Source organism: Gopherus evgoodei, chromosome 3 (genome assembly GCF_007399415.2).
Source record: "Gopherus evgoodei ecotype Sinaloan lineage chromosome 3, rGopEvg1_v1.p, whole genome shotgun sequence".
In the NCBI taxonomy this organism is placed as follows: domain Eukaryota; kingdom Metazoa; phylum Chordata; order Testudines; family Testudinidae; genus Gopherus; species Gopherus evgoodei.
This window is the reverse complement of record NC_044324.1, coordinates 22,785,578-22,811,316: the sequence shown is the minus strand read 5'-3', so window position 1 is coordinate 22,811,316 and position 25,739 is coordinate 22,785,578. Positions and strand designations below refer to the sequence as shown.

General features: G+C 42.6%; 1 protein-coding gene across 13 annotated transcripts in view; it reads left to right on the top strand.

Moving 5' to 3' along the window:
- Window positions 1-25,739, top strand: part of SUPT3H (SPT3 homolog, SAGA and STAGA complex component) — a 520,171-nt gene that overhangs the window by 425,190 nt on the left and 69,242 nt on the right. For 5 of the 13 annotated variants that reach the window (XM_030555252.1, XM_030555253.1, XM_030555254.1 and 2 more), the window contains one exon: window positions 21,369-22,641. The exons of 4 other annotated variants lie outside the window; for them this stretch is intronic. In XM_030555252.1, the coding sequence (XP_030411112.1) occupies window positions 21,369-21,500 (132 nt within the window). In that variant the 3' untranslated portion in view covers window positions 21,501-22,641. Of the gene's footprint in view, window positions 1-21,368; window positions 22,643-25,739 lie in introns of those variants that run through there. 4 more of the 13 variants (XM_030555259.1, XM_030555263.1, XM_030555250.1 and 1 more) reach the window with 3 other exon arrangements.

The following is a 25,739-nucleotide window of genomic DNA, read 5'->3' as shown; positions in this document are numbered from 1 at the left end:
TGTTATGCAGGAGGTCAGACTAGATGATCGTCTAGATTGTCCCTTCTGGCCTTAAAATTCATAGGAAACTTTGAGTTATAGTATATGAAGTAATGCAGTAGAACTTTCACTGCTCTGTGTTCCATAAATGGTCAGTCTGCATGTCCACATACAGAGCAGATGGCTTACCAAATGTGAATTTGAGAGGTCCTGGTGTATGGCTTTCATGTAACATAATTTACAAAATGTGCAATAATACATTTTGGGGAGTTAGTTTGGGAATAATAAGGTTCATTGTTTGTTTATTCATGCTGACTTATGTGGCAGATTCTGATCTTGCTTACTTCTGATTTTGTGTTACTCTCAGAAGATCCACAATTGTCCATGTACAGTGACTAAATACTAATAAATTAGATTTTGGGCCAAATGCACAGTTGGTGTAAATCAGTGTAATTCCTTCAAGTTGATGGAACTGTGCCAATTTATACTAGCTGAAGATGTGGTCCATTGTTTCCATGTAGTGCAGTGTTCAATATATCTGCTCTGTACACGTCTCGCACATTGAGAACAAAACCTGTTAAAACACCACCTTAATTGCAGTAGTGGAAATAACAAGTTATTTCTATTCTTTGGATGTCATTGGCACATTTCCATTTTGTCAACATAATTAAGATTTATTAATATTAATCTGGTAAGTACCATAACTTTACCTAGTGGAAAAATAAAATAAAAAGAGATCATGAGAACATTTTTTCAATATCTGTTTTGATTTTAACACTTTATATTGTTGTGAAATGTTATAAAAATGTGTCTTTATGTTATTAGCCTGTTAAAAAAACAATCAGCAACATATGCTAGTTACCCTGATTTTTCTCAGTCTATTTACGGGGATGTTTTATCAAAATGGCTCTTTTAAAAGTTATAAAGATGTAATACTCTCCTAAATTAGGTCATAAATGCCTAATTTGGAAAACTAATACATTTTATTATTTTTCAAGTGTGGGATTATATATATTAAAATATGCAGCTGTTACGAAGTCTGGCTTCAGTATAACAAACATATTGCATAATTAAATCAGTTAGTGTCTTTGTGTATATATACAGTCTTTATACACACACACACACACACGATTTCTGCATTTAGATGACTAATGTACACTTGTCCAATATTACTTTGGAATAACATGGCTTAATTTTTTAAAAAATGTGTATTTACAAAAGATTGAATATACAGCTAAACATTGTAGCCTGATTTATAAACTGCATGCATCCAGTCAGGGCTGGCCCTAGACCATACGACACCTCAGGCGAGGAGCGTCTTCGATGCCTTCCCCACCATTTGTTAAACTTTTGAATACCTTATTTTTTATTGCATGTGTAGCCCATTTCATTACTTTGATGCACGATTTGCATGCGTGGTTTATCCATGTCATAAGACAATAAATTTGCATGCTAGCATCTCTAAATCTGTATTTATTCATGCCATATATAAGCAAATAAAAAATTCATTTAATCTAAGTTTTTATAGAAACTTTTTAATTTTAAGAATAACTAAGGTGTACTAACATCAAGAAATTGAACTATGTGCCAGTATTGGGCGAACCAGTATTAAATAGTGTTACAATAGGTGACAGCTTTAGTATGTTAACCCTAATCCTGTAGTCCAAAAATCCCTTTTCTCACCTTTGCCCTTGTAAACTGAAGCACAGTGTCAGAAAGATCCAGAGACTGGCCAATGGCATTTTCAAGCAATAAAATAGCAAACAATGTCAGTCTCCTATGGCCATCATTGATCAAAGACATGTTTTAATGAGCCTGAGCTTTGAAAAGCTGCGCTGACCGCTCATGACTGTAACTATCAGCGTGAGCAGACTCTTCAAAGCTATCCACACCTTAGAAAAAGTGCACTTCAGCTCTGCATCATGAGTGAATTGGAGAACTTGGAGCGAAGAATACCCATGCTGCAAAACGTGATGGATGTTGTCCAATTTGACAGAAAGGTCTTTATAATTAACATCCGAACAGTCCCCATGTGTCAGCATCCAGTGAAGGTCTGTACAGTTGTTCAAGAATGTTTTCCTGTTTGCCAGCGGCTTACTAAGGTCATACTGGAAAAAAAAACAGGTCTTTTCATGGTGCTGCATTTGTCCAGACTTTTTTACGATGGACACTCGAGCAGTGCCAACAACTGAGCAAAAAATCCTCCTCCTTGAATTTTTCTACCGAGTTTCCCCATCACCTCATCTCTGCCCTCATAACCAAACAGTTTTTTCTTCTGATAAATACAAGTTTCCTTGAGGACAGGCTCAAGTCCTACATTTTCCACCATTTCTTTGACAACAGTGATGGGCATCTTCAAATCCATTGTTTCTATAGGTCACAACAAAATCAAGCCAATAGTATTCTATTCATCAAAGTAATAGTGGTCATAATGTCCATCCACTGAGTTTGTAATGCCTTGCTTACAATGTTTACTGGAAACAGCATATCATGCCAAATTGAAGTCAGTGATCTGGTTTGCCAGGCTTTGTGCCTCATGTCGGACTCCAGCTTCGGCTTTACTCCACTGCTCTAGTTCCATCAGGGCATTTTAAACCTCAGACATTTGGTACCTCTCTGGCCTTATGCTGTCAATGCGGCTCTCCCAGCGAGTGTCACTTAGTGGCTTCACAGTCAGATCTGTCACATTGTCCATGAGGATTTTCCACCTGATAGTTGATGCTGAAAACAGGACCTATATCCTTTGCAGTACTCCAAAGAGAGATACTGAATCTAAAGAAGATGACGCTCCGTCTGGCACAGCCAGGTTGAGGGAATGGCAGCCAGAAGGCATGAAGAAATCTCTTGGATTCAGCGCAAGGATCCTGGATGCCACTGTTTTTTCCCTTCATGTTTGTGACATTGTCGCTTGGCCACGGCAATCCTGAAACCTTATTTTATTTTCATTCAAAATGTTCATACGCAGTTCTGTTAGGCCTTTTCCGGTTGAGTCATCCACAGACCAGAAACAGATAGTGTTCCTTTACTTGGATAGAGCCATTATCATCATCAAAAAAACTTACTGTAAATAACATCTTTTCACTGTGACTAATGTCAGACATGTCGTCCATTATTACAGCATAGTCCTTTAAAACTCTATGGTAATCTTCCCAATTTATATGTTTAGGTAAAGGACTAAAGATTTTTATTCGTAGTGGGGAAACAGAAGATCAGTTCCACACTGGTAGGAAATCCTGTCCATTACAACACATGGAGTTTCCTTGTTTTGTCGAAAATGTTGTAGATATACTCTTTTAAAAATAAAGTAATATAAAGAATCTATCTTAAACCAACAAAAGCAAGAAAATTCAGCGTCAAAATTTTCAGTTCATCACAAGCACATCTTGTCAGGATCAGTATGTAATGAATATGGCCCTGATCCTGGTGGGTGCAGAGAAACCCCTGTTGATTGATTTTTTTTAATTGATTTGTATTGATGCTCCATGTGGGCTCATGGGTACGTCTGCCTATATGAGCTTCCAGAATCAGAGCCTATATAAAGCAATCTTTGGGATGTTTGCTGTGGTACTTAGTTAATTATTAGTATGCTGATTACGTTTCTTTCTCCACATAGTCTGACAATATGATCTTAATCTGGCTGCAGAAACTTTCCTGCCTGTGGCAATTTATTGCCCAAAAGTGTGTGAGGTGCTTTACAGAAACACATAAAAAGATGAGGTCTCTGTCCCAACGAGTTTACTGTCAACTGGGCTTATGTCTTTTTTAGGTAGACTGTATATAATTTCATGTGATTTTATTTTTTGTAAATAGCACCTAGATGTTAACAAGATAGGATCTCAAAAAAAATAAAAAAATAAATACAATTGTAACATTTCCTCCATATAGGCAGTCTCAGTGCATATATCAATAAGCATCCACAATGGCTTATTTGGAGGAAAGATGTAGTTAGCTATGTTTATATAGAGTGTGAATTGTTAAAATATCATGAACAAACTAACGGCATTTGTAATGACATTGGAGCTGATTTGATACCCGTGTTTGTGATGGAAGAGAAAGAGTGATAAAAATGAGAGGGGGAAATCAGTAATTCTTAAAATCTTCCATTGATCTATTAGTGGGCTTCTTATGACATTAATGTAATGTCAGTGATTTCACTTCATGTTTCAGGAGATACTTCTGTTGATTTCAGATAAATAAATATAGGTTTTGTGGGATTTATTATTTCAAATGTTAAATGCATTCAAGCAGTTTGAGACACTTAAACCCAAAAGTTAACTGGTCTGAATGTTCTTTTGAGACAATAAAATGCTATGGAAGGTTTCTTTACATCAAAGGGAGCTGTATCCACACACATCCATTTCTAGCCCCAGAGTTTTCTCCGTATCCACAGAGTCACCTTCAATTTAGCCTTTAAGTTATTTAAGTTTAGAAATAGATCTGAGTTGCCAAGTTTGGATCCAGTGTTTCACCATGTTTTGATGTGTTTTAAAGTTGGGTTTTCACATCCATAACCAAATTTGCATTGAATTTTGGGGTGCTGGGGTGTTATGTTCCAGTTAAGAAGTTTGCAAAAATGCAGCAGAACCCTGGTCCAGGTATCGCTAAGCTTTTGGGACTGTTTGATGAAAGTCTTGAATTAAATAGCATGGGCCTAAATCTCCATAATGGTCTTTCATTTCAATCTTCATTTGCTTTTGGTATACTCATCGGGAGGATTGGATGGCTTTCTACTCTTCCTACCCTTCTCGTACAATCCTAGCAAGACTGACCCTGTCCACAATATGGTTATGGTCGAAACCATGGTCTAGTGCATTTTTCTTGATCAGTGTGAACAGTTTTTTGTTCTGCTTTTTTCCTGACAAGCATGCCAGAGACTACACATTAAGCTAGTCTAGCATGGTTTAATTAACTTAGGCTACGTCTTCACTACCCGCCGTATTGGTGGGTAGCAATTGATTGCTCAGGGATCGATATATCGCGTCTCATCTAGACGCGATATATCGATCCCAAAAAACGCTTATATCGATTCCGGAACCCCACCAACCCGAACGGAGTTGCGGAGTCGACATGGGGAGCTGCAGACATCAATCCCACACCGTGAGGACGGTGAGTAATTCGATCTTAGATACTTTGACTTCAGCTATGTTATTCACGTAGCTGAAGTTGCGTATCTGAGATCGATTTTCCCCTGTAGTGTAGACCAGTCCCTAGTTGGTCATAGCAGCTGTGTTGTCTACCACCTGAGGTAGGTAGGGCTTTTGTCAGGAATCTCAATCCATCATCATTTGATCTCAGTATACAGTTAAGATAAAAATGTTATAAAAATAAGCTATATTGCCTGTGAACTTAATCTTTGGTGGATCTGCCATTTAAAGGTCATGCTTTTTCTGGCTATCACATTATACAAATGCTTAGTAAATTGTGAGTCACTGGGCCTCACTCAAACTAATCAGATTCTATGAAGACAGCATAAAATATGCTGTGAAGTGGCTTCAGCTCCAAAGATCAGCAGTCAATTGTGAGTGTCAAACAATGCTCAAATCAAGAATTTGTGTATCTGAAAAGATCAATATTGTGTAAAACTCAGATCAGTTGAAAGCCTCTCCAGTGTTTTTCTGAGGGAGTTTCATAACAAACTGTTGCTTTCAGTGGGTGGATGTGCCTGTTGCTTCACTGCAGCCTGATAAGTTATCTTATGGCCCACCCCTTGTTGAGGCTCATTTCTTAATTTAGCTTACCGTTAAAATATCCATAACAAAACGTAAGCAGAGTGAAACTCGGTAAACAGGTTTTTTATGGCTCCAAGGTCATTTTTTCAGATAGCTTCTTATGACGAATTCTTCAAATCCAAATTGCTTGTTATGTTCATTTTGCTTCTCTTTCATCTAAGCATTGACTTTCAGGCATTAACACTTCAGCTGTGGATATTTTTCTAGGCCTAAATTTGGCAGATTGACTTTTTCCTCCCTGATGAAGATAGAAGGAATATTTCCAAATCTGTCAGTGGTCCCACTGCACCCTTTGCTATGGGCAACCCCTGCAGCAAAAAAGAGCTAGTTGTGGCTCCTTCTGGCACCTGGGACTGACACTCTTGGGACTGCCAGAGGAGAATGCTTAAGAGAAAATTGAGGCAGTCCCTGGTGCGTAGGTCCGAATATATTGCTGCCGGGCAGCAGTAGACCAGACCTTTAATCAGCAGCATTCTCAGTGTACTGCCAAGTCTTTTGTCACTCTACAAAGTCCATAACTGTTCTTAAACATTTTTTTTGAACAATGTGTTTTCCATTTTATATGGTATATAAGAGCATTTGGGTTATAGTTCAGGAACTTACTTTCTTCTGTTTTCAGAGATTTATCGTCCCCTTATTCAGTAATGTGAACTCTTGTCTTTTAAGTACAGTATTGTGGAGAGGGGTTGTATGACAAAGTTATTCTATTTACAAAGGTATATTCCACATTTGAAATGGTTTAAAAAACATTTTAGGGCAGTTATTTTAATAATTATTATTTTTAATAATTGGGGATATACCTATCTCCTAGAACTGGAAGGGACCTTGAAAGGTCATTGAATCCAGCCCGCTGCCTTCACTAGCAGGACCAAGTAGTGATTTTTGCCACAGATCCCTAAGTGGCCCCCTCAAGGATTGAATTCTCAACCCTGGGTTTAGCAGGCCAATACTCAAACCACTGAGCTATCCCTCCCCCACAGGCTGACTTGTTTGACAACTGGATTGATAATCAAGGGAGGTCACTAATCAGTCTGGAGGGGATTTAGGTAATTAACCACAGTTTTTCAGAAAGTACTAGTTCGTGCATTTACACTAGAAGGTATTATGATACAGTCAATAAAATGAAGAAGTGACCAAACAACAGTATCTAAGGGTTTGTTATTTTCTAACCTAAGAATAGGATGATATATATTATATCACTGTGATGACATAGACCTGGCTCCAGTATGTAAGGTATTGTATATATCTTTTCATATTTAATGACAATACTAATAATGCGTGTAATCACCATCATTGGCGTGTTGTGTTCAGGTTCTTGTACTGTGGCATCTGAGTGCCTGTTAAAGAGACATCATCACCTTGAAATCTAGCAGGTTTAAAAAAATGTAGTAACGTGCCACTGAGTCCCTCTGTCAGTTTTGCAGTCCTATTTTCCAGAAATGTTTCTTTTCCCTTTTGCATATGAAAGACTTGCACAAAGAGGAAACTCACTGTGCAGGGGAAAAAGTGAACTTTACTGTATAAAAAATTCTGTCAAATGACAAAGTATGCAATTGGGGGGGAGGGAAGATAAATATTTTTCCTCTAACTTTAAACTGCAGTTATTTTAGGTGGCCACTTATAACAATAGGCGGTAAAAGGTTTTTAATCTAGAAGCCTAATTTTTAAATTGATTTTTGTCTGTCATATACATAAATATTTGGAAAATTGTGGATAGAATGCATATTATATTTTTCTGAACAAATAATATGCATTTTAAAATGGATTTTAAACTATTTAGCTGCTAAAAACTGCATACCATTAGTGCACTAAAATACATATGTAACAGGGTTAAAAATGATTTGTTATAAAAACAAAGGCCTAAATACAAATTTACACAAGCCTCAGTATGTATTTACTTGAGAAACATGCATGCAAATATAGATTTATATAGAGAAGAATAGCAGTGTGGTCTGCCAGGTGAATAATGGGCACCAGGAAATGGCTTCAGAATTCTGGGCACAACTGAAGATTTCTGATTTTATTTTTATAATTTCTATTGTAAAAGTATCCAAAGGTCCCAGTCAGGACTAGAACCCCATTAAGCTAGGACAGAATTTCCCAAACTTGGGACGCCGCTTGTGTACGGAAGGTCCCTGGCTGGCCGGGACGGTTTGTTTAGCAGCCCCGTCCACAGGTCCAGCTGATCATGGCTCCCACTGGCTGCAGTTCGCTGCTCCAGGCCAATGGGAGCTGTGGGAAGCGGTGCGGGCCGAGGGACGTACTGGCCGCCTCTTCCAGCAGCTCCCATTGACCTGGAGCAGCGAACTGCGGCCAATGAGAGCCGCGATCAGCCGGACCTGTGGACGTGGAAAGTAAACAAACCGGCCCAGCCTGCCAAGGGCTTTCCCTAAACAAGCAGCGTCCCAAGTTTGGGAAATGCTGAGCTAGGCAATGTATCAACACACAGGGCCTCTTCCAAAGCCTTTCTTCAGTGGGCCTTGACTCAAGCCCATAATGAGAAGATCCCTACCTTGAAGAGTTTACGGTATAATTTAATATACGATGTAATGAAGAGGAAAGGAAAAGAAAAGACAAGTGGAAAATGAGAATAGTTGGTAAGATCATACAGTGACACAGGCTAGCTGCTTGTGTAACTTTATGATTCCAAATAGTTAAATTATATGAATTTTCACTGCCCTGATACCTACCCATTCACAGCTGGCAGTTTCCTAGTGGTAGAAGAGGGTATTGAAGAAAGATTTGAGGGCCAAATAGTGCCTTCACGGACTAATCTGAGAGTGTGAGGGATAAGATGGAGGAAGGTGCAAAGTGATCAAATGAAATGAAAGGGATCAGGGAGAAATATATTCAGATATAGGGGTAGATAAGTAGGGAGCAGCAGAGACATGGAGGGCCATAATCAATGAGGGGAAGAAGCTTGGATTTGATGCGCTGGGGAAAAGGGAAACCACTGAGAGTTTCAAAGGATGGGGAGACATTGTGACAGGGCCAGAATGACAGGCAAAGGAAACAATCCCAACAGCTTCATTTTTTGGAATGGATTAGGTGGATGGTGGGATGCTCATGCTGGAGATGTTGGGTTAGGGTTTCAGCAGTATGGACAGAGAAAAGACTGGATTTTAGAATTTTTTTAGGGGAAGGTCTGGCAATATTTGGACAGGGCAGGAGAGAGGGAGAAGTCAAAGATGCCATGTAATATGCAGGCCTGGTAACAGTCTGGATGGTAGTCTTGTCAATAGTAACACTGCTCTCTGGTTGGGTTTGGGAGGAAAGTTTGGGAGCTGTTTTAGCCAGATTAAGCTTATTGTGAAATTGGTATGTCTGTTTAAAAAAAAAAACAAAATCACTAAATATGAAACTGTTCACTATATACTCACAGAAGCCTAAGGGAGAATTTACCTGGCTGCCCAGCTTAGCTCTAGAGAGAGCTCTTGGGATCTCTCAGATACTGAAATGTAATACATTTAATTGTTAATGGAATTTGTATTTATGAAAAGACACTTAGCATGTTTAAAAAATGGTTTTAACCTTTAAAGTTTTTCTTCGAGTGCTTGCTCATGTCAGTTCCACTCTAGGTGTGCATGCGCCCACTTGTGCGGCCATCAGAGGTTTTTGTCTTAGCAGTATCCATAGGGTCGGCTGTAGCACCCTTTTGAGTGCCATGCCCATTCATCGGTATAATAGGCACCACCAGCCTTATACCCTCTTAGTTCCTTCTTACCGCCCATGGTGGTTAGTCAGAGCGCCTTTCCCTTGCCTTGCAAGGACTAGCGGTTTAGCTAGTATAGTCCCCAGCGGGGACTTCGCCCCACGCAAGGCATGCCCCAGTCTCTGGGTTTTAAGCCCTGCTCTGACTGTAACAGACCTATACTTGTTAGTGACCCCCATAGTAGCTGCCTCACATGCTTGGGGGAATCAGGTGTGAAGAAGTGTCGCATCTGTAAGAACTTTCATCCCAGAACTCAGAAAAAGCAAGACATCCATTTGAGGGCCTTCCTTATGGAGGCTGCCCTTCACCCAGCATCTCAGGCTTCCTGGCCAGACTCTGCCCCAAGCACCACAGCCTCAGTGCACAGCACAGACCCGGCACCGGGCTCTGCACAGCACCGCTCTCCATCATCAGTGTCTAAGAAGAGGTCGAAGAAGAGTGACTCCCTGGCACCAAGCAAGAAGGGCAAAGGACTCCAGTCCACACTGGAGCTACATGGAGAACGCACCCCGAATGCTGCCCCCTAGCCTCTTGAAAGATCCACCCCCCCACTCCAGAGAGCGCTAGGGGACCCAGACTGATGACAATGCTGATGCCTTCCCAGGCTCTCCCGATGCCCAGAGAGCAGAGGCCTCTACCAGTGCAGCGCATGTACCACAGGTCACAGAAAAGGCTCCCAGTGAGGGCAAGCCAGCTGTAAAGACCCTCCAGAGGGTGGCAAGTGATGCTGGTCTCCGGAGATAACACAGTGATCCCCATCTCCACACCACAGGTCTCTGCGGGACGTCCTATATCGCTGGCACCATGCTCACGGTCTCTGCATTCTCGACACAGGTCTCCTAGAGGAAGGTACTGGTCACCGTACCACCGGCACCAATCATCCTTCCGCTGGCTGTCTCCTCGGCACAGATCCCCATGGTAGGAGCAGTCTCTGTCACGGTACCAATCCCCCCGGCACTGATCCTCCTACTCGAGGCACCGGTCTCCTGTGGCAATGGTTAGCCATGAAACACAGCTTTGACGGTCCCTCCATGGTCACTGGAAGGTATTTCCTCCGGTTCGGAAAGGGAATTCAACCCTTCACTAGGGTAAATGGGCATCTGAGGTTGTGTCAATCTCAGCAATGCTGTCATGGCAGTAAGGCCAGTGGCTGGCACATTGCCCTACTGGAGTGTGTGGGGCATGTCTGTGATGCCCATGCCTCAGTCAGTCCATTCCTCAGCCGCCGCCTCAGAGCAGCAACCAATGGCTCCGGTGGCAGCAAGCTCAGTGCGCCTGGCACACTCAGAGGCAGGGATAGAGGAGCAAATGCCCACCCCGAAACCCTCTTTCCCCATGGGGAATGATCATTCGGGGCCTCCCCTGGTGGCTCAGTTTTCATCCTCATCCCCAGATGAGGTGGTGGTGGGCCCCTCCCGCTCCATTCTGATGGATGATTTTAAAGAACATGGGGCCCTGATTCGGAAGGTGGCTTCAAACTTGGGCTTGAAAGTTGAGGAGATGGCTGAACAGGCGAACACTCTGTTCAATGTGCTCTTAGCCGCTACCAGTACACAATGAGGTCCTAAAAACAGCAAAATCCCTTTGGCAAACTCCTTCTTTCATTCCTCCTGCAAGCAAGAGGGCCGAAAAAAGTATTTCATCCTGATCAAAGGGTTCAAATATCTGTATACTCACCTTCCTCTGAGCTTGCTGGTTGTCTTGTTGGCCAATGAGAAGTACAGACAATGGCAAACCAGTGTGACCCCCAAGGATAATAAGGCCATGAGGCTGGACCTTTTGGAGAAAAAGATTTATTCGACGGCCAGCCTTTAGTTCCAGATGGCCAATCACCATGCCTTCTTGGGGAGGTACAACTTCAACTTATGGAACTCCCTCCGTAAGTTCAAGGACTCACTGTACCAGGACTTGGCCCTGGAATTCGGGGCACTGGTGGAGGTGGGTCTGACGGCTGTTAAGTCCTCCTTCCAGATGGCATAGGTTGCGGCCAATTTAGCAGCTAGGGTGGTCACGGTGGTGGTCATGAGGCGCAGCTCCTGGTTTCAGACCACTGGCCTGTTCCAGGAGGTGCAGGCCTCGATCCAGGATCTTCCCTTTGATGGGAATGGTCTCTTTGCAGAACATATTGATGTGAGGCTGCACGGACTGAAGGACAGTTGGGTCACCCTTTGCTTGTTGGTTCTGCATACGCCGCAGTTGGTGAGGAAGCAGTTCTGGCCACCCTTGCTGCCAAGCCTTGGCAGCCTTGATGGTGGCATGCAAGATAAAGGGATGGAGACACAAGTTTTAGTTGTCGCTGCCCTTCCTCCTCCCACTCCCCTGCACAACCTGCCCCGCCAAAGCCTCATGGGGGCCCAAAGCGCTCGCTTTGAGGGTGCACTCGAGTGACATCCCAGTCAATTCCCCAGATTCGCCTCATTCTTTCCTCAACCATCCCTACCTTTCAGACTGGTTACAGGTCACCTTGGAATACTGGGTGCTAGAGATTGTATCTCAGAGCTACACCCTGCAATTCTCAGTTGCTTCCCCTCTATCCCCCCCTTCCCTGTCCCTCTTCAGGGATCTTTCTCACGAGCAACTTCTTATTCAGGAGGTCAAGAACCTCATGCAGCTGGGGGCAGTGAATGATGTCCCCTGGGACATGAGGGGAAAAGGGTTCTAGTCTCATTATTTCCTATCCCAAAAGGGAAAGGGAGTCTAAAACCCATTCTGGACCTGTGGTGCCTCAACAAATCTCTCAAAGTTGAAGTTCCGCATGGTCTCCCTGACCTCAATCATCCTCTCCCTGGATCCGGGTAATTGGTACAATGCCCTCGATCTGAAGGACACTTATTCCCATATCTCCATCTTCCAAGATCAGAGACAATTCCTCCATTTTGTGGTGGGCAGTCACCATTTCCAGTTCATGGCACTCCCCTTGGGTCTTTTGTCTGCCCCGAGGGAGTTTACAAACTGTATGGCACAAGTGGCTGCTTACCTCAGGCGTAGAGGGGTTCAGGTCTAACCATATCTCGATGCTTGGCTCATCAAGGGCAGATCTTGGGATCAGGTGCAAAGGAGCCTCAATCTGGTTCATTCCTCCTGCCGTGACCTGAGCCTGTTGATAAATGAAAAGAAATCAACCTTAAGGCCGGTGCAACAAATAGAGTTCATTGGGGCGGTTCCCAACTCCACATGAGCCAGAGCCTTCCTTTCGGAGACGCGTTTCCAGGCCATGTCGGACCTGATCTCCCATGTGAAAAACTATCCACTCACCACTGCTCACATCTGTTTGCAGTTGTTAGGCCACATGGTCACATGAATGTACGTGGTCCAGCATGCCTGGCATCATGTCCAGCCACTGCAAGTGTGGTTGGTGTCAGTCTACATCCCCAACAGATACAATCTAGACTAGATATCAGGGTGCTGGTTCACATCCAGTCATCCCTGGATTGCTGGCTGAGCCCCAAATTGGTGTTGGAGGGAGTTCCCTTTGCAGCCACGGCCCCGTTGCTGATCCTGGTTTCTGATGCCTCAGACCAGAGCTGGGGAGCCCACCTGATCAAGCTCAGCATGCAAGGCCGCTGGTCGTGTTACAATCTGTCCCTCCATATAAACATCAGGGAGCTCAAGCGGTTCACCTGGCCTGCTAGGCTTTCCTGCCTCACATGAAGAGTAGAGCGGTGCAGGTCCTGAAAGACAATGCCGTAGTGATGTATTACATCAACAGACAGAGCGGGGTCAGGTCATTGGCCCTTTGCCAAGAAGCTCTCCACCTTTGGAGTTTCTGTGTGGCATGCCGTCCATCTGGTTGCCACGAATCTGCCCGGGGCCAAGAACGTGGTAGCAGATTGCCTCATCAGGACCTTCTTGTCTTGCTACGAGTGGTCGCTCCACCCAGAGGTGGTCAGTGTGATCTTCTGGAGGTGAAGGACTTCACAGGTGGACCTGTTCACATCCCGTCCAGCGAGGAAATGCCACATGTTCTGCTAGTTCTGGGAATTAGACAGAGGCTCCCTGTCAGACGCCTTCTGCACCGGTGATTGGGGGCTCTGATATACATCTTCCCACCATTGCCACTAATCCACAAGTCCTTATGAAGACCAAATAAGACAAGGCAAATGTAATCCTGATAGCTCCTGTGTGGCCTCAGCAGCACTGGTTCGGCATGCTGATGGAATTTTTGGTAGCTACCCTGTCTGGCTGGACCTGCTGTCCAAAAACCACAGCAGTCTTCTGCATCCCAATCTGGTGGCACTGCACTTGACAGCATGGCTTCTGCATGGTTAAATATGGAAGAACGGGAATGCTTGGCCCGGGTCCAACAATTCTTTTTGGGAAGCAGAAAGCCCTCCACCAGAGCAATCTATCTGGCCAAGTGGAAGACATTCATGGGCTGGGCCTTGGACTGTGGTGTCCGGGCTGAGCAGACATTGCTGCGGGCTATCCTCGACTATCTTCTGCATGTCAAGTTCCGGGGTTGTCCTTGTCGTCGATCAAAGTCCACTTGGCTGCTGTTTCGGCCTCCTCAAAGACCTTGCAGGCAAGACATGATGGGTGGGTGAAATAAACTAAGTGAGGGTGGAGGGCTATGGGGCAACAAAATAATAGGATGTTCCCATATTTGATTCAGTTGCAGGTTGTCATCTACTAATTGTATGGTCTTATTATTATTACCTGGTCTTTCTTCTCCCTTCCCCCTCATTTTTGGCTGTTTATGTCCCTTGGTGGTTCAGTCACATCTGACTTTACACACTGAGTTATTTGGGATAGGAAGCAGATAACTTGTTTCTTTGAAGAGTCTCATGCACTTTTGAGAATTCAGAGATAATAAATAATTAGAATAGTGAATGGAGCATGATGAGCAAGGTCACTCTTTGACCAGAGGAAAGTGAGGAGGGAGAAGAAACGATGAAACAAAATCCAGCAAATTAGTTGCCATGGCCAAATATTTGTCAATTAAGTCCTTCAAGAAAAAAAAGAGTAGCCTGTCTAATGAAACTGAAGATAGTCTCGTTAGCCATATAAATGGCTAATATTTTTTAATCTTGTTAAGCTTTTGGCCTCAATAATCTCCAGTAGCAATGAGTTCCCCAGGCTAATTATGGATTAAATTAAAAAGTTTCCTTTTACCAGTTTAAATGTGTTGCCCTTCAATTTCATTGACTGTCCTTTTTCTCCCTATTATTCATTTCTTCTCCACACTAAACAGTCCTGATCTTTTCTCTCTCCACAGGGAAGTCACCCAAGGCCTCTCTTCCTTTCCTTAACACCTTCTATTTCTGCTATATTATTTTTGATCGTGATCTAACTGAACAAAGTATTCCAGGCATGAAATGGTTATTTAGTCAAGTGACGGACACGAGTGTATGTGTTTTTAAATCTTTCCACCTGCTTGTTTTCATCAGTTTGATTCATAAACAAAAAACAAATTAGAACAGTTCCAGATATTAAATTCAATATTATGTCTGCGTCCCTGTAGGCAATTTGGCTCAAAATAGCAGTCGGGCCATTCTGATACACAAGGACGGGAGGCAGAGTTTAATGTTTCATTGCTTTTCTAAGGGTTTGCGTCAGAGAAAATAGTTAGGTTTTCAGGAATTGAAGGCCTTTTCTCCTCTTTAGTGGAGCAGGACCTTATCAGCACATAAACACAGCCTTACCAGCATCGCATGGATACCTGGTTTGCCTCTTATCCCACTCCACCAATAAAGAAAAAGTTCACATGTGGACAGAATGATAATTGACTGCCTTGGCAAATAGTGTACACATTTTGACTGCAGTTATTTTCCAAATTAAATAAGCCATTCAAGTAGGAAATTCTTTTTCCAGTTATTTGGGCTGAGATTTTTCAAAGGAGCTGTAACGGTGCATAGACTCACCCAGCGGCACCTCCTGCTGGTCTCTTCTGGGAATTAGCTCTGCCAGCCTTGGAGCCCCTCTGCAGGCCGGTATCCCACTGCCGCTTGGCCCCCGTGTCCCTCCCCGGACTCTGGTGCCCTGTTATCTGGGGTGCTGCCCCCAGCAGTACACCACTCAGTCTCAGGGTCTCCCCTCCCCAGGGAACCCCCACCCACTATCCCCACTTTGCCGCAGTCATATGTTACTGCCAGTCACCAACTAGCCCCTGTGCCCTGGGGCAGACTGCAGTGTCAGCCACTCCTCATAGGCAAGGTTGGGTCTGGACCTGCTGCCTCGCTCTGCAACCTAGTGCCTCTATAGGGCCTTGGACAAGGCCCTGCAGCCTGGGGAGTTGCCAGCCTGGAGCTCCCGAGCCCCTCTGGCCTTTCCCCAGCCCTGCCTCACTCTAGGCACCCTGAGCTTCCCAGCAGCCAGACCCCTGCCTTCAGAGAGAGACTGTCTGTGCTTCTGGCCCCCTGCCCTCTTATAAGGGCCTGCTAGGCCCAGATTGAGCCAACTTTGGCCTGATTGGGGCGTGGCCCCCAGCTGAGGTTGCTTTCCCCAATCAGCCTAGGCTTGCTGCTTTCCTAGCAGCAGTCCTCTCCCAGGGCTGATTTCAAGCCCTTCAGAGTAGGAGCAGATGACCATCCTGCTACAGGAGCCTATGGGGTTTGGACACCTAATTCTCTTTGAATCCTTTGAAAATCAGCCTCCAAGACTGGGATTTTCAGAGCTGCTGAGCACCTGCAGCTCCCCTTATGTTCATATGGAGTTATAGAATCATAGAATATCTGGCTTGGAAGGGACCTCAGGAGGTCATTTAGTCCAACCCCCTGCTCAAAGCAAGACCAATCCACAGACAGATTTTTGCCCCAGTTCCCTAAGTGGCCCTCTCAAGGATTGAACTCACAACCTTGGGTTTAGCAGGCCAATGCTCAAACCACTGAGCTTCTGACAGTCAGGTACCTTAATGTTTAACTGAGTTGTGTTACAATATGATACTACATTGAAGCCTGCATGGAAAGGAAATGCTTTTCTGTGACAAGAAGGATTCTTTTCTGTTCTATGTAGGTTCTTATGCTGTGCTTCTCCCCATGGTATCTGAGCGCCTTCCGTTAGTGCATTGAGCAACACGACTACACATTTGTCATATCGTGTTTTCTCCTTCCTCTCCCCAGGATAGAAGAGTGTGCAGTGGAGTGGTTTGTTTTGGTAGGATTTTTTTATATATATATAAATATGTAGTTTGTAATGTATTTCTGTTAGAGAAGGCAAGGTCAAAGAAATACTCCTTTGCACTTGGAGTGGAGAGTGATGAAGTTTGTGATGGACCTTAGGTTCCTGGGAGATACCATTCCATAGTCTCATACTGGCCACAAAGGAAACTCTGTCCCCTTCACAGATGAGTTTTACTCTTATTGTGGAGAGTTCCACTGTGTCAGAGGAGTGTAGTTTTCAACCACAGTCTTCGTCTCAGAGCTTTTGTGATCTTCTGCTTATCTTGGGTCCTACCCTTGGAATACCTTGAAGATAAGGACTGAATCCCTGAACTTGATTCAAAATCCTTTGGGAAGCCAGAGTAGGAAGTGAGGGACCGACCTGATTTGTTCATTGTAGCCCATGTTGCTAAGGAGACATGCAGCAGCGTTCTGCACTAGTTGGATAAGAGCTGAGGGCTTCATGCCAGTTATATCACCCTACTGTAGTCCAGCTGAGAAGTGATGAAGGTGTGAATAACTGAGGCCAGACCATCATCTGCCACCTTTTTCTGAAAACAAATGAAGCTGTATGGGTACGTTATTACTTTAAATGATCTTAGAGCTCACTCGTCTCCCACTCTCATCTTTATGCCTTCTTCCATGTTAACGCTGTACTTGGAATTCCATCTACATGCTGAAATTTATCTTTAAAATACACGACTGCACAGACTTTTGGTGAGAACCCTCCAAGTAATAATAATACTTAGCATGTTGATGTGTGTAGCACTTTGTCGCTTCGAACATTAACCAGTTATTCCAAATGTGGAAGGTAATGGCAAGAATTATTATCCTGTTTTACAGATAGGCCTATTTTTACAATATTAGCTAACATCTCTTTGCCATATTGAAATAGTAAAGTGAGTCTGAGGGAGTTGTATGATGTTCACTTCCATTAGTGTCTAGAGCAGATTGATATTTTACTTATTAAAACAGCCTTACTTGGCATTAAAATCAGTAAAGCTCTAAAACATGAGGAGTTGGCACAATTTTAAATGCAAAACCTTTGACAACTTCTTTGAGTAGTGTCCTTTTGGATGCTCCATTGTAAGTGCGCTTGCATCCCTGCGCAGCTGATCGGAGATCTTTGGTAGCAATGTCTGCTCTGCCCACATATGTGCTGTCCCTGTCATAAACGAATAGTTAAGAGTTAATGGAACAGAAGTACTTCATATCTCTTTTGCCTGCAAAGGGTTAACAAGATCAGTGAGCCAGGCTGTCACCTGACCAGAGGACCAATCAGGGGACAGGATACTTTCAAATCTTGAGGGAGGGAAGTTTGTGTGTGTGCTGTTAGTTTTTGGTGGTTGTTCACTCTGGGGCTCAGAGGGACCAGACGTGCAACCAGGTTTCTCTCCAATCTCCCTGATACAGGTTCTTATAGATCCAGAATAGGAAGTACTAGGTAGATAAAGCGAGTTAGGCTTATGTTTGTTTTCTTTATTTGCAAATGTGTATTTGGCTGGAAGGATTTTACTTTGTACTTGTATACTTAGGCTGGGAGGGTATTTCCAGTGTCTATAGCTGAAAGACCCTGTAACATATTCCATCTTAAATTTACAAAGATAATTTTTACTATTTTTTCTTTCTTTAATTAAAAGCTTTTCTTGTTTAAGAACCTGATTATTTTTTTTATTCTGGTGAGACCCCAGGGGACTGGGTCTGGATTCACCAGGGAATTGGTGGGGAGAAAGGAGGGAAGGGGGAGAGAGAGGTTAATTTCTCTCTGTGTTAAGATTACTTTCTCTCTCAAGGAGAGTCTGGGAGGGGGAGAGAGAAGGAGGGGGGAAGGTGAATTTTCCTCTCTGTTTTAAGTTTCAAGGAGTTTGAATCACAGTGATCTTCCAGGGTAACCCAGGGAGGGGAAGCCTGAGAGAGGCAACAGTGAGGGAAAGGGTTTACTTTCCTTGTGTTAAGATCCAGAGGGACTGGGTCTTGGGGGTCCCCGGCAAGGTTGTGGGGGGACCAGAGTGTACCAGGCACTGGAATTCCTCGTTGGTGGCAGCGCTACAAGTACTAAACTGGTAACTGAGCTTAGAGGAATTCATGCTGGTACCCTATCTTTTGGACGCTAAGGTTCAAAGTGGGGAATTATACCATGACAGTCCCCCTTCATGCTCTGCCATGAGGCTAACCAGCACACAGGGGTGAACCTTCCCCCCCTAGTTCCTTCTCAACTACCTCTGGCTAGAGATGGAGCTATTAGCATTCCGTTCATCAGATCATTATCTCTCTCTTAGCATTTCAATAGCCTGAAACTCCTGACCTTCTCCTGCAACCCAACCCCCTGCCCTAGCCCTGATCCTCCTTCCTGCCTTCCTAACCCCTCAGTCCCAGCCTGGAGCACCCTCCTGCACCCCAAAGCCCGTATCCCCAGCCAGAGCCTGCATCCCAACCCTCCAATTTCATGAGCATTCATGGCCCACCATACAATTTCCATACGCAGATGTGGGCCTCAGGCCAAGAAGTTTTCCCACCCCTGCCCTAGAACCATCCAAATAACATTTAATAATTGCCATAAAGCACTCTCATTGTGAAGGTTGTGTCTCACTAATTCACAAACAGTGACTTTGAGAACATTAGACCTTCAGCTGTGCGTTTAATACCACAGTAGGTCTGAATTAATTTCATTCAGTTTCCCCATTGCCATGTCGTATTGCTTGCTGCAATTTTTTCTAGTGGTTAAGATGGGTCCATCAGTCAGAACTTCTGGTTTCTCCACTACTACTGGCTTGTCATATGACCTTGTCCAGGTTACATCCCTTTTTCATCTGTCTGTATGATGGGAATATTATTTATCTTCTTCAAAGGACATTGGAAGGATTGATGTTTAAAATTTGCTTTGAGATCCTTTAATGAAAAGCATGCGGTTCACCAGGGTAAGTGCCCTGGCTGGCCGGGCCAGTTTGTTTACTTTCTGCGTCCGCAGGTTCGGCTGATCCCAGGCCAATAAGATCTGCAGGAAGCGGCATGGGCCAAGGGATGTGCGAGCCGCCACCCCCAATTACCCCTCTTGGCTTGGGACAGTGAACCATGGCCAGTGAGAGCCATGATTGGCCGAACCTGCAGATGTGGCAAGGAAACAATCTGTCCCAGTCCACCAGGGGGGCTTATCCTGGTGGCCGCAGGGCCAAAGGTTGCCGATCCCTGCTTTAGTGTGATCTGTTTCCTTGCCTTATGCTCATCATAATTAAGACATTATCCAAAACTTCTATTTGCCTATAGAGAGATATTTTATAGGCTCAATAACATTTTCGCGTAACTCATTTTGTATTTTGCTACTGTATGCATCAAATGAAGTCATAGCACTTGGTTTGTGACATCAAAGTCTATTGCTATGAGAATGTGTGTGAGCAAATAATGATTTAGAGGAAAAAGAAGAGGTAAGTTTTAATGCAGAACATTTTTATTTACATTTGTGTTTTAATAACTAGCTTAATTTTGGAAGAAGTCAGGAAAATAGTGAAAAGATAAATGTACTTATGTTTCAGTATTATGATTTTTCACCAAGTACAATTACGTATTAAAGAAAAACAATCTTGAATTTCAAACAAGACTCTAAGGAAGCTATTGGCATTTCCAACCAACACATTTGTCAGAATTCTTTCTTTTTCTTTCTTTATTTCTTTCCCTTCCCCTAAGTCCTTCTATGGTTCTGTTAAGTGCTAAGCTCATTACCTACACATTTTGAATGGTATAGTGAGATATCTTTATTATAAAACCGTTCTGTGTATTTTAGTAGTCTGGATATAGCACTCTTCTGACAGAAAATGCCCAGTAATGAAGGTGAAGCTTAGACATTATTTATTCCAAATACTGGATCTTTCCATCTGAAAGTTTATAGAGGCTGAAAAACTGTTGAATTTGGAGATTTTCAAATAAAAATAAAAAGCACATCTCTGAAAATGTTCCCTCCTAGAAAACAAGTCCTATTCCCCCTTGTGAGCATTATCCTTGTGCAACACTACATTGGTAGGTAAGGCATTTCTGTCATGGATACCCTTACTAATAGAGACACAGTATCACCCTCTTCTGGAATGAAACAACTAAAACGTTCTGAGTCCATGCTGGGTACTTTGAGAACAGACTGTCAGTTGTGTTGAATTATGTGGAATATTTTTGTGTCTGTTACCTAGTCCACTTTTTAGGCTGCAGCAGCTTAAAGTTAGAGCTGTGCAAACTTTGTGCCCAAATCCAAATTAAGCTTGGCAAACTTCCAGAAAAGGTTGGAGCTGGCAAATTTAAATAATTTTCGACTCAGAGCTATTTTTTCTGGGTTTTATGTCATCACATATGAATTAAAACCAAGGAAAAACCTGTTTCTAACTGATTTAACCTCTTTTTGCCTCCTGCCTTGGTCAAGTATCTTTTGTCTTTTATGTGTGGCTGTTCTCTAAAGACAAGCTATGTAGGCATTCCTTGTGGAATTGTCCAGCATGTAGGATATATGGAAAGGTACATTTTGCCTATTTAATAAAATACAACTTGTAAAAACATCTATGTTAGGGATTTATGGAATGCCAAATGTCATATGTCTAGGCACCAGTAATAAAAAATATATAGTTTGCTGAAACATGTTAAACTGATTTTATGAGCTTTGCCATTTTTGGTTTTCAAGTTGAGCTATTTGTACATTTAGGCTCCAAATACAAATTTATACAAATAACTTACATACCAAAATATTCAGTGTGTTATAGTTGTGACATGAAAATAACAATAATCAGTTACTCAGCCAAATAGTCTTTAATACCTGTCCATCCTATATTAATGTTTTGGCATGGAAATAGTCTTACATGTATGTTATGTTTACAGCAAAAATTACACTTAAGACCCAAACCGGAAAAACAAGTAAGTACATGCAGAATGCCTGCAGAACATCTTCAGAATCCATTGGAAACCGTTTCTTGCACCATCAGAAATTCTGAGCAGAGCAAAGCAATCTAAAGCATCGAATGTGATAAGTATCTAGGACAAGATTTAAGGATACCACCAACATGACTTTTACGGCAGGTGATAATATAGACACCACCTGGAAAGTGAAAAGAGGGCGACCTAGAGAAACATTACATGGATCAATAAAGAGAGAAGCAAATCAATCAACATGATACTCAGAATCCTGAACGCACCAACACAAGACCAAACTAAATGGCCGAAACTGGTGGGTACTCTGAGAGGAGGATAAAGACGAGGACAGATAGGTGCTCTGTGGAATGGGGCCATTGTCACAGAGTGGAAATTCCAGGAAGCAATTTGCTTAAATAAAAGGCAGGGACGTACTTTGAACTTTGTGTTTGTTAAGAGCTATACATTCTCACACCACCTTTGTGAAGTGATAACAGGTATTATCTCCATGTTGCAAAGGATGAAAGTGGGCTGTGGAAGAGTCAGGGTTAGACCTGAGGAATTCATGACCCAGTTGTTTTCTTAATCCACTAGACCATGCTGCATCTTACCTGCAAGCTTGAATACTCCTTTGTTTTATAAGTCAAATAAAAGTTGGAAGGAACTATTTGTTTGGATAGAGAAAGGTTAGATAGCGGGGGGGTGGGTATTTTTGTTTTCCTCCTCATTAAGACAAAACTGAGTCCATTTTAGATCTAATATCATCACAGTAAATCAAACTTGCTGATGAATGTTTTCCTCTTTCATATTAAACTAACAAATGCTATAGAGCATAACGGTGTATTAAACCCACTCTACTGGACTGAAGCAAATTTGGAAAGGACAATGTTATTTCCTTTTGGAATGGCTTCTCTCCCCAAAAGTGTCTGAGTGGCTGGCATGCCGTTCATATAGTTTGATGAATAATGTTTTGGCAATAATGGCTGGAGGCTTGCTTGCTAGTAGCAGTGTTATCCATATGGCCTGAACACCAGCGCTAAATAGGCAAGGACAATGATATAGTATGAAGAAAGATAAAGCACAATGTATAAAACCAGGAAAAACAGCAATCTGCATACTTATATCCTGATGAGCTTATAGAGTAAAGGGATCGTCCCATTTCTTCATACTAAGATTTTTATATTCCCTTGTCATAAACAGATAGCTAAGGGTTAACGTCTCTTTCACCTGGAAAGAAGTAATCTGAAACACCTGACCAGAGGACCAATCAGGAAACAAGACTTTTTCAAATCTGGGTGGAGGGAAGTTTGTGTGTGAGTCCTTTGTTCTTGGTCTTCTGCCTGTCTCTCTCTTGGCTATGGGAGGATTTCTGTCTCTTGCTTTCTAATCTTCTGTTTCCCAGTTGTAAGTACAAAAGATCAGATAGTGATTTATATGTTTTTTTTTGTATTTTACATGTGTGTAGTTGCTGGAGTGTTCTGAATTGTATTCTTTTTGAATAAGGCTGTTTATTCATATTTCCTTTAAGCAATTGACCCTATATTTGTCACCTTAATTCAGAGAGACCATTTTTATGTATTTTTCTTTCTTTTTATATAAAGCTTTCTTTTTAAGACCTGTTGGAGTTTTTATTTAGTGGGGAACTCCAGGGAATTGAGTCTGTGCTCACCAGGGAATTGGTGGGAGGAAGAAGTCAGGGGGAAATCTGTGCGTGTTAGATTTACTAGCCTGACTTTGCATTCCCTCTGGTTGAGGGGGGAAGAGAGATTAGCTCTCGGTACTTCTGTTTTCCAAGGCTGGAAATGGGGAGGGTGGAATCCCTCTGTTTAGATTCTCGGAGCTTGCTTCTGTGCATCTCTCCAGGAACACCTGGGGGTGGGGGGGAAGGGAAAAGGTTTATTTCCCTTTGTTGTGAGACTCAAGGGATTTGGGTCTTGGGGTCCCCAGGGAAGGTTTTTAGGGGGACCAGAGTGCCCCAAAACACTCTAATTTTTTGGGTGTTGGCAGCTTTACCAGGTCCAAGCTGGTAACTAAGCTTGGAGGTTTTCATGCTAACCCCCATATTTTGGACGCTAAGGTCCAAATCTGGGACTAGGTTATGATATCCCTACTAAAATATTTTTCTTTGGCTTCAGGATGTAGGGAACCAAAAGACTTTTTCCTTGTAGCAACAAGAAGTTCATATAAATAGCAGTATAAGTAATAGATCTCCCATAAGTTATTGCAGACTTTATAAGAGGTTACATGCTTAACTGTTAAATGAACTAGATAATCGCTTTAGCCTTAAATTAGCATAGTACATGGTTAGGGAAAGCAGTGCTGTACACCTAATTATCTTAGTGAAGAGTTTGTCATTTTGTATGCCTCACATTTACATTCATGCCATACTACATTTAATTTATAAAGAGGTAGTTTAATTTACAATTTCTTGTGCTGTTTCCTGTCCCTCATTAGCTGAATCAAGGCTGAAATGTTGTGGAGTGAATGTGCATGGCTACCACCATCCTCAGCTCCAAACTACAGTGAAACTGAAATGATACAGGACAAGAGGGCAAATGTTGAGAACTGGAAAAATAGCAAAACAGAACAGCATGAAATGTCAAACCACATTTTTAGGGCACTTTTTACTATATTTCCATAAATGCATGAGGGAATTATGTTGCAAATACTTGAAACTGTTTATTTTCATTTTTGGCTTGATTTTCTAGCATTGAAAAAACCATGTCTAATGATCTTGAGCATTCTTAAAGAAAAAAATGATATTTTACATAATGGTTTGCATGTGTGAGTTCCCTCTGGCAGAAGCACTATAATTAGCCTGTCGTCTCTCAGAGAAGAGACTATCTGTCTTAAAAAGGCAATAGCAAGTTTTGGCTGCGAGGGTTGAGAGCAGAACATTATGATTTTGTTAAAAGATAAACATTATCCCTTTTCACTTATTCATCTTTCTTCTCTTCCTGCTTCTTTGGCTGGAGAAGTAAAGGACAGCTGAGCACAAACAGTTTTCTTCCTTCCTCATGCAGCAAACCATAGCGAAAGATCTTGGCTCCTTGACATCAATAACTTTGCCTCAACCCAGCTTGGAACTGTTTGGGCAGCCTTTCCAAAAGAAAAAAAAGAAAGGTACAATAAAAGGGGACTGAACTTCCTGTTTTAGTCATAAAGTAGCAGATTCAGCTAAGACCCACTTTCCTTTGGGATTGTCCATATTCTGCCCTGGAGAGTCAGGGATGTGGAATATTATTTCCTTGCACAACTTTATTGTAGCTATTAAAAGACAATCAAGTAGAATAGGGAGGTGGCAGACAGTGATGTGTGTTTCAGTCTTTTGCGGTCTTGTTACTAAAGGAAAGTAATTTTGGTAGAAATGCTTTGCTGCTTTTGGGCAGCCGTGTCCCTGATCGGGGGAGGGGAAGAAAATTTAAACCACCACAGAGCCAGAAAAAAATAACTGGTTTGAGTTGGCACAGCTGCTCTGGGGTGTGTTAACTCTTGGTATTATTATGACTGAGGTTTGATTCCCAGCATTGACAATTAAATATGGAACCAATGATCACAATTGGTATCTTTCCAGGCCTAAATGGCTACACCAGCAGGGATGGGAAGGTGGTGAGGCCTTCACTGGGGCAAAGAGTACAATTAAATTCCATTTTGCATTTTGGCGTATATGCACCAGCCCATGAGGGCATATGCAGATGTGTTGGTGAAAGGCTAACTGCAATTGTAAGGACCTTAATCCGTGGGCAGTGGTCATGCACCATAGACCTTAAGAAAAGTAGTTGGTAGCTACTCTGATTTGTGCAATTAAAATATATCACCTTTTTCTTCTGGGCACCAATTCTTCTACTGTTACTATATCACCCTGCATGTTTACCTTCCTTTACATGTCACATCTTTTGTCCAGAATCCAGAAAGATTATTTTCTCTCCCCTCCCTCCTTTCCTAATGTTTCTTTTGGCTAAAAAGATAGAGACTTTCTCAATTATAGGTTCTTTGGTAAAGTTATAATTCTATTTATTTTAATTCTGTACTCACGCAAGTGAGTGGCGGTACAACATTAAATTTAAAAAGGAGAGCAGAGAAATATGGTAAAAATGAGTTCTCTAGGCACCCACCTATGCTACTGCAGGTCTATGAACGTCTGGAACTGAAAGCTAGCACCTGCAGAATAGTTCCAGCAGCAACACTTTGCTGATATTTCAAAGGCCAACTGCCTTTAGATAGTCATGCGAGCTCTTCAAAATTGCAGATTTCCCATTTCATTTAGAATTTAGCTCCCTCTTAGTTGTGTCACAAACCTAATGACAGCAAGTACATTTGTCAAAAGGTTAATTCATATAT